The sequence below is a fragment of the Vicia villosa genome, linkage group LG2, assembly GCF_029867415.1.
Source record: "Vicia villosa cultivar HV-30 ecotype Madison, WI linkage group LG2, Vvil1.0, whole genome shotgun sequence".
Classification (NCBI taxonomy): Eukaryota; Viridiplantae; Streptophyta; class Magnoliopsida; order Fabales; family Fabaceae; genus Vicia; species Vicia villosa.
The window spans coordinates 155,726,725-155,736,410 of NC_081181.1; the positions used below are offsets into that span (position 1 = coordinate 155,726,725).

General features: G+C 28.6%; 1 protein-coding gene across 1 annotated transcript; it reads left to right on the plus strand.

The window, feature by feature from the left end:
• Positions 1 to 4,996: 4,996 nt before the first annotated feature.
• LOC131647153 (protein FANTASTIC FOUR 3-like) lies at positions 4,997 to 6,329 on the plus strand. Its single transcript, XM_058917066.1, has one exon. The coding sequence runs from the start codon at positions 5,156 to 5,158 to the stop codon at positions 6,167 to 6,169; it is 1,014 nt and encodes a 337-aa protein (XP_058773049.1). The 5' UTR covers positions 4,997 to 5,155; the 3' UTR covers positions 6,170 to 6,329.
• Positions 6,330 to 9,686: the final 3,357 nt, after the last annotated feature.

Here is a 9,686-nt window from a genome sequence, read left to right on the forward strand (position 1 = left end):
ATTATTTTTAAAATCCTTGCAGAAAGAGTAGCTCATCTCATACCAACTTTTGTTTTTAAGGAGAAAAGAGAATTCATTCATGGTAGAAGCATCTAAGACTGCATTTGTTGGGATTGTGAGGCTATAAATCGTTTGGATCATAAAGCTATTGGTGGTAACTTTGCTTTCAAAGCGGATATAGCTGGATCATTTGACAATATAAGTCAGAGGTTTCTCATTCAAGTTCTTCATAAATTTGGATTTAACCAAAATTTCAGGAAATAGATCTGATTCATTATTTCTTCAACCTATATATGGTGCTTAACGCGGATTTTTTAAATTGTACCAGGGGTTAGGCAAGGAGAATCCATATCCGTTATTCTTTTTTCACAACAGAAGAAGTTCTTAACAGGAGCATTGCAAAACTTGCAAATGAATGTACCTTGAAACTCATAAAAGGCAATAAGGAAACCTTTTTTACTTCACATGCTTTGTATGCAGATGACATGCTTATTTTCTATAAGGGAAATTTCTCCAACATTCATACCCTCATCAATATTTTCAACAACTATTCTTAAGCCTCAAACCATGTGATTAGCATATCAAAGTCTTCCATTTTTCTAGATTCATGTCTAATAGTAGACTATTTCAATGTCTTCATTAATCCTCAAAAGCTCCCCATATTAAAGAAATCATTTGACATCCTCTTAAATTTGATTGGATATAGTGTAATTATGATGGTGCTTATAATCATGATAAGTCTTCCTCGGACTGTGGTGGAATTTTTCATGACAAATTTGGTGATTTCTTCTTGGCTTTTGCTGAACAAGTTAAGTGGCATTCTTCAATTCTTGTTGAATCATATGCGATTTTGATAACCACTGAAATATTTATGGACACATGTTGGTCTAAGTTATGGATAGAACTATATTCCACTATGGTGGTGCCAACATACTCCAATCACACTTTGGTGCCTTGGCAATTAAGGAATCGATGAAAGTCTTGCAGAAGTTTTTTTTTATTACAAATATACACTTTTTCATTACTCATATTATTATAGGAGGGAATACATATGCAAATATTTTTGCTAACTTATACTTCATTTTCAATTCTCTAGCCATTTTTACGCCATTCCTCTAGGAATTAGAAATGACTTTGTAAAAAATAGTTAGAGTTTCCGTTCCTTAGATTATATTTTTTAACGGATTTTTAGCTTTATCCATCATCCTTCTTGCAATTATATTTATTTCCTAATATATGAGGTCTCATTTAAAAGAAACTGCTCCTAGAAAAACTAAACTTACTATATCATTTTCAGTAACAATAAATTAAAATAGATACAGTAACGTATGTTATTCTTAGAATTTAATATCATTTTGTTGATTTTTTAAGTTTACTTTTATTTTTTAATGAATTGATTATTTATGTTAGATTTTGATTGCACTTATTATTTTTAACAAATTTGGCTAAAAAAAAGAAATGTCTCACATTTTAATATTAAGACAATTTACTTATAAATGTTAAATTCATCAAGTGGGTGAAGTAGCTCATTTGGTATTTGGTATGTGCTAGTTGAGTTAAATGAGTGTAAATTACTTGTTTAAAGTTAAATCCATGACAACGCCAATTATTCATATTTATGTATTAATATAAAAAATTGTTAATATTTTTAAATCAACAACTTTTAATAAAAGGGTTAAATTCGTCTATTTTTCCCCATTTTTTTACATACTCATTTTTTAGAGACATCTTTAATCAAGAACAATGGTCAAAGCCAACCAAAAAAAGTAGTAATTCATTTTGAGTGGAAGACATGATGAATGAATATATGAGTGACACTCATCTTTAGTGGAACAAAAGTTTTGGTTCATATAATAACAAAATATAACATGAATGATAATAGTGGAAGAAGACTGTGATTCAAATGTTAACGATTCAGTCATAATTTAACATGAATGACCAATCATGAAACATATGATAAATTTCTACATGAACCTTTTTAATTGACAATAAATGCACTTCCATCGATTTGGAGGACATATCTATACCTTAACTTATAACAAACTCAGATAATATTTTCCTAATCCAAAGTCACCTCCTTTAGAAAGTCAAAACAAGTGTTTTTTTTGCAAGGATGGAAGTAGATTTAAACCATACCGACTTACCCCCGACAAAAGAAATGACCACACTAGACCATGTATATGAGAAAGAATATCAAACCAGAGTACATCATCATGAATTAATCTCCATCTCTACTTACCTAAAAAAACTAAATTTACCAAATGCGGATCCTAACAACCAAACCTCCCCACCCTCTGGCTTACACACCTCCGACTAGGACACCTATGATATATTCGATTTTTCTTTGGTTCCTCCCCAAAGAAAACTTTTTTAGAGTTTTACTAAACTCTTTAAAACCATGTTAGACATTCAAGAAAAAGAATGGAAGAAAATGAGTATAAAGTTGAGAACAAAGTTTAAAAGGACTACTCTATCACCCAAACCGACATGCTTGTTACTCTATGAGCCAAATATCTTAGAGATACCGTTAAGGAACAACTCCAAGTAGACGATTTACAGTTATCCAAAATACTTGAATGAATGATACCCTTGATTGCATTACAAAAATCCTTCTGCCATTATCAAAAAAAAATTTGAGTCTACACTAACCCAATCAAATTGTTGTTAACAATGTTCATTTGAAGACCATAAGCAACTTCAAAAACTCAGAATGAATTTAGTAGTCTAAAAATTATCAACCAATACTTATCCCAAAATTAAAATAGCAATCACATATCGAAGATGGAAAACCACTAGATTTAAGATCCCCACCTTAAATTCTGAATAACTAGTTATAAAGTAGTAGAATCACGTTTTCATGGCTCCCAAATTTGTCCAAACTCCAAGCACAACCAAATTTGATATGAATTTTGTATTTAATTTTCCCAATGTAATTTTAATAATTAGATTATAAATTAATCTATTACTATAAAGTAGTGGAATCACGTTTTTATGGCTCCAATTTTGTCCAAACACAACAAACTTTGATATGAATTTTGTATTTAATTTTCCCAACATGTATCAATCACACTATTTATTATGTCATAAATTTACGATGGTTTAATTAGTAAAACACCCTTTTGGTCTTGTTTTTGTTGCTCACAACATCTTTTCATTCTTTTGGATACAAATAAATAGCCACCTACCTTTTTGTCAAATATTGTGGGCTGAATTTTTCTCTTTATTTCTTTTATGTTTTATCAATAGCAAAATAAAAAACCGGCATAGATTTTGACTCTATAGTGTGTGTTTCATGACTAAAGTGATAAAATTCAAGTTTGAATAATTAGGTTTATAAATTAATTTTTGTTGGTTTTTTTTATTTTTAAAAAAAGAATAGTAATTAACTAGTTTTTCTTTACCTCAAGAATAGTACTAATTAGTTAGGAGATATTTTTACAGAAAAGCTTAAAAGCACATATGTTTCCCTTTTTGCATTGATTTCATCATAAAGAGATGCATACAAGATCCATTTCTGTACATTTTAATTTGTTGAAAAGGTTATGGTGATATAAATTTTTCTCTCAAATTATATTACTATTTCCGGTCTTATATTTAAGAAAAGAATTATTTTTTAAATATATTAAATAATTGGAAAATATATAAACTAAATATATTAATTATTCAATAAATTTAAAAAACAAGCTTTTTTTTGTTAGAAGGAGTAATATTTAAAGATGAAATTATCTTTAAAAAGCGTGAGAATAATTTGACTTTATAATCTCATAAGATATAGTTTAAATTTAATCCGAAAATATTATAAAAAATTAGTTATTAATAATCATAACATTATATTCTTCAATTATTTTTTGAAATTAGAATTGAATTCATATATTTGACAACATATTTATAATTATTGAGGTATATGACGATAAAAATTTATTAATAAATTCAACTTAAAATTTATCAAAACAATATTTTCTGAAAAAATTACAAAATGTTGTTCATATTAAATAAAATGAAGACGAAGATGCTAATTTAAATTAAAAAATATCAAGCAAAATGTTTTAACTAATATGAAGATGAAAATGCTAATTTAAATAAAAAATATTAAACAAAATGTTTTAAATAAAATGAAGATGCAGATGCTAATTCAAATAAAAAATATTATCCAAAATTTTTGTTAATTTGTTAGTTTAAATATTTTTTTTTTTTTACAAAACATTGTTCATATTAAACAAAATGTTTTAAATAAAATGAAGATGCTAATTTAAATAATATGAGCTAAAATTTAAAATATGAAGTAATTTATATCTTGTTGGTCACATTTTATAAGAATAAAAATTGGAGATTGAATATTTTTAAATAAAAAATAAAAATAATTTTTTAATTGTCAAAAATATTAATGAAAATATATTGAATAATTATTCAATTAAAAAATATAATAAAAACACCTATAAAAAATAAACACCCATATCCTAAGTCTTAATAATAAGAATAAAATAACATGCTTATAAAAAACATAATACAAAAAGAATATTAAGAAAATATGAGTAATGAATTAGACATTCATTAAGTTTTTTTTTTTTAAAAAAAAAATTGTAAGATAGAAATTAAACATAATAGAATATCAATTAATTTTTAAAATAAATTAAATATAATTTTATCACAAATAAAATTTATCATTTACATATAATATATATTTTTGTCATACCAATGTGGTTGATGAGATATGACAATCTTTTACTTCTCCATTTTCTCACTTTTGAAAGTGTCTTGCCAATGCCAATGTAGTAAATGAAATAGGATATTCCTTAATCCCCATTTTTCTCATTTTTGAAAATGTCATTTTAATCACTTTTGTATTATGTGGTGGATTAAGAATTCTATATTACTAGTGCTACAAAAAGGCACCATTCAAAATCTCTCTACATGATATGACTTGTCCCTCATCACTTTTTTTGGTACTACAAATATAGTCCCACCCCTTCCCTTCTACCACATGTAATGCCATTGCCTCTTCTTCATTTCCTTTCTCTACCACTCTCTCACTATCTCTTTCTCTTCCTCTTCCTCTTCATCCAACAAACACAAAAAATCTAACCTTAAAAACATCCTAGTTTTCTTAATTCTCCCAAAAAAACAGAGTACTCTGTTTCCTCTGTTTTCCTACCAAATGACTACAATTGTTTGCCACGGTTTACCTTCAACTCTTGATTCACACCTTGTTGAATCAAGAATACATAATCTTCGTTTAACTTCTCCAAAACCAATCACATCTCAACCCATTGATTTACCTTCCAAGACATGTTTTTCGGAATCCAACACCGAATCCAATGATGATAGTTGGAGTTCAATTCAATCACTTTCCAAATCCAATGCATCTCATTCTCAAGGCCTTAAAGAATCAACCTATGTTCATCCAAATGTGAAACTTCCATGGCAGAAACTTAGCTCCAAGAGTTTAGAGCTTTGCACTGAGAATCTAGGAAATGAAACAGGTGCTGATATTTTAGAAAGCAGCATTGATTTTTTCTCTTTAACAAGCTCAACTTGTGATAAATTGGATACAAAGGAGCAAAAGAAAAATTCTTGTAAGAATTTGGGAGGTGAGAAAGTGAGAACCAAGAATTTTCCACCACCTTTGAAGAGTATGAGAGGTTTAGAGTCTCTAAGAGTGAAACCTCATAGAGAAAATGGAAGGTTGGTTATGGAGTTAACTAAAGTCCCATCAAGTGTTTCTTGCTTTCAAGCCGAGAGAAGTAACGGTCGTCTTCGTCTTTCGTTTTGGAATGACGAGGACGAGGACGAAGAAGAAAAAGAGGAAAATACGAACGAAGTAGAAGAATGTTTTATTGATGATAATGAGAACGAAGTAGAAGAATTTATTATTGATAATGAGAATGACGAAGGAAAAACTTATAAAGTACAGACTCCAACACAGTCACGTGAAAGTAAAGAACAAAGAGAGACCTACGAAGCAGTGACTCCGATAGAGACACATGAAATTGAAGAAAAAGAAAAAATCTATGAAATACAGACTCCGACACAGAAACGCGGAGTAACGCGAATGGGAAAATATGAGAGGGAAAATAGAAGGAGAAGATGCAAAGAAATTGGCAAACATGAAAACAATGAAATGATGGTAAATTGGGGTGAACCTCTTTGGCTTGCATTGGTGACTTCATAAAATTCTGATTTGGATTGGTTCTATGTCTCTATGTAATGATGATGTAAAACAATTTTTTAGAATTTTTAGGTTTGTTCTTTTTTTCTGAATATTCCTTTTGGCTACCTGTTTTTATTTTTCTGCTACTAATGAAATTCAGTGTCTTTGTTTGATTCCAAAATTCTATCTTTATTTCTTAAAATATGGTTGTGGTCGGTAGTTAGTTAATATTGTTATTTTTTTTCTGTTTTTTTTGGACATACCCTACTAAACCCAAATAAGATGAACACAAGAAAAAAAAAACAGGTTGGAACGAGTTGATAATCTTTCTGTTATTATTTTTAAAAAAAGTTTACATTCATATATTATTCATAACAAAGTGAATAAAAATATGTTTTTCATATTAGAATTTGATCCATAAAACCGACTTTATTTGTGAAATAAGATTAAGTTGATGTTTCAATATATTATTCATTGATTTGCATCTCTTGTAGCTAACATGCTTTTTCTTTGCAATTTATAAAATGAGCCATGGTTTTGGGTCCTTAAATTTTAAATGTCTAACAATTTGAGACTCCAAATATACAAAATTGATCAATCTATTTTTAGAAATTAATTATAGATTGTAAACTAGTTAATCAATTTATTTAAAAAATTGATAATTTTGTTCAAAGAATTTTGGGTGACAACAATAGATTTGTCTAAATAATAAGTGATTCGGGAATCTTAAACACGTTATTAGATGTTTGATTTTTTATGGGAAAACTAATTCTATTAAGGAGAAAGAACAAAAACAGATACATAAGGTTTCACAATGGGGTGATCTCCAATCCAAGTTTTCGAACCTTACATTTTTCCTAATCCAACCAAATTATGAACATTAATATTCTACAATTTAATCAAAAACATAATAGATTTAATTCTAAAACTACTAAGATACCATGAGTTCAAGGACAACAATACGAAGAATTGAATTATACAGTCCACAACATTGAGGGCATCAGTCTGAATGAGGACTCTCTCCAACTTTAGGTTTTGTGCAAGAAGACTCCATCTGATTGCAAGCATTTCAGCAACACTTAGTTCTACTAATATGTTCTCTTTCTTACTGGCAGCAAAAATCACTTTCTTGTCATGGTTTTTGAGAATGCAGCCAAAAGACATAAAACCATCATTGAACACTCATGCGTCAACCTACAAAATAAACACATTCATAGGGGTGGCATCTAATTCGTTAGGCAGAGTCAGATTTTTTTGGGCACTAATATCATAATTCCATTTGTTGAATTCTAGTACACACTCCAGCGCCTCCTTCGTCACCCTTTTTGGTTTCACCTGCTTTTGTTGGTACAATTGCATGTTCTGCGCATTCAAGATTTTTCAAAGCATCGTACATAACAATTGAGAGGTTAAAAGATCACCACAAGTAAAAAAAAAACAAAAAATTCAGTCGTTGATTTCCATTGCAGCAGGGATGCGGTAACCTAGAATAGAAAAAAAGCAAGTATGTTTTGCAAATCACAATGCATGAAGATGTGATGTGCTGATTCAACAGAAGAGTGATAGAGAAGACAAAGAATGTCTAACCTGATTTCTCTTTTAAGGAAATTTTCTTTGGTGGACAAGATATTTTTTGCAAGCCTCCATAAGAAGTTGCGAATTTGATTCAGATGGAAGAATCAATCTTATGAACTCTATAAGTTCTCCGATGAAGTTTAGTCACATCTAAGCAATAGTAAAAGCTTCTATCTATAAATAGAAAAAAAACATAATTAATGAACATTCTAGTATCGCAAAGTTTGTGTGGGTAAATATGCACCATCAGTCATTAAATGTCATGTCATTTTTTAATCTATTTTAAAATAATTTTTAATTATTAATAAATTTTATCTACTTTATATTCACACCTAAACAACTCTAGAATTGATTTTTACATTTAAATCATTGTCTCACACTTGAACTCAACATTAATTTATATAGATCTTACTAAATTCTTGTGATACCTAAATGATTTAGTAAAATTAATTTAAATTCAAATGAATATAAGAATATGTATTCAAACTTCAAAGGAGCGTGTTGCTAGCGCATAAGGAAAAATGCATATGTAACCAAAAGCAAATCTCCACCCAACAAGTGAAAAATGTGTCACTTATTTCAAAGCTTTAGTTCAAATAATTTCAATGCTACAATCTATACAAGTACTGAAATCAAATCCATTTATCTTCACTTCTCAAAAAGTGCATTGGCGTAACATGTATATATATTTTCTCTACTACCTAGATTTTAACCTTTTTGAGATAACATGAAGCAACTTAGAACTGTACTTAATTGAGTACATCTTGAAAGGATCCAAATGTATTGTTACGTACAAATTAGGGGGACCAAGATATCCACGAGTCTGAAACAAAATCGAAAATTGAATCCTGTCTTTATTGTGTATTCGATCCACTATCTTTGAAAGAGATTTTTGAGTGAGTGAGTGTGTGTGGTGTTCATTTTGTTAAAGTGGGTAGCAATATCATATGCTTCCATAATTTCATTGACAACTCACCCTAGTTTCAAATTCAAACGTTGACTTGTTGTGGATATCAAATCACATAATTGGCGGAGTATAATTGATGTGAGTAATAAAAAAACATAAGAAAATGAAAAGATAAACATGATTTGTGCTATAGTACAATAAACCTTAGACTGGAAGTAAATAAATAAATAAAGAGTTCTCACAAATATTATACAAACTAAATTAATTCCTAACAAAAAAAAATCAATTGAATTAATAATACCGAAAAAGGTAAAATTGTTTCTTATAAAAAATCAAATCCAGAATCTTTAAAAGACATTTATGTGTCTTTACCACTAGACTAATGTACATTCTTGACAAGTATTTCCCATGATTTTTACTAATATTAACAAATTTTGTACATAAATATTTGTCTAAAAGGTCTCAAATCCAAATACCTTCAAGTTAAATGATATTCAATTTACAGGTAAACAAATCAATTTCTATTATTAATATAATGACTATTATTTACAACTAAAACAATTAATTTCTATTATTAATAAAGTGATTATTATTTACAACAACACAAATCAATTTCTATTTAATTTGGGTTAGATATCATATTGGTGCAAATTTTATAGGTGTCTGGTTTTTTAAACGAACAAACGGTTAGGCATAAAATTTCCACACATGACATCATTAACTGTTTCAAGATTAGTTTTATTGTAACAAAAACATGAGTAATACTATTTGGTAAAACAGACATAAATAAAGTTGAGTATAAAAAAAGCCACATTCATTCGTGTCACACAAAGTTATAAAGTGGTGATGTAATTGATAAAACAAAACACAATATAAAGGTATAGAATTATTGTGGGGTTGAGAATCTATTGCCTGGATACTCAACCTTTTATAGCATCTTTTTTCCTTTCTTAATTAGAAATTATTCAGTCAACAAAATCCACAAATGTAAGATATTGAACCATATATGAACATGATGCATGTGCCAAAATAGAAAGGACATGTGTAAATGCATGA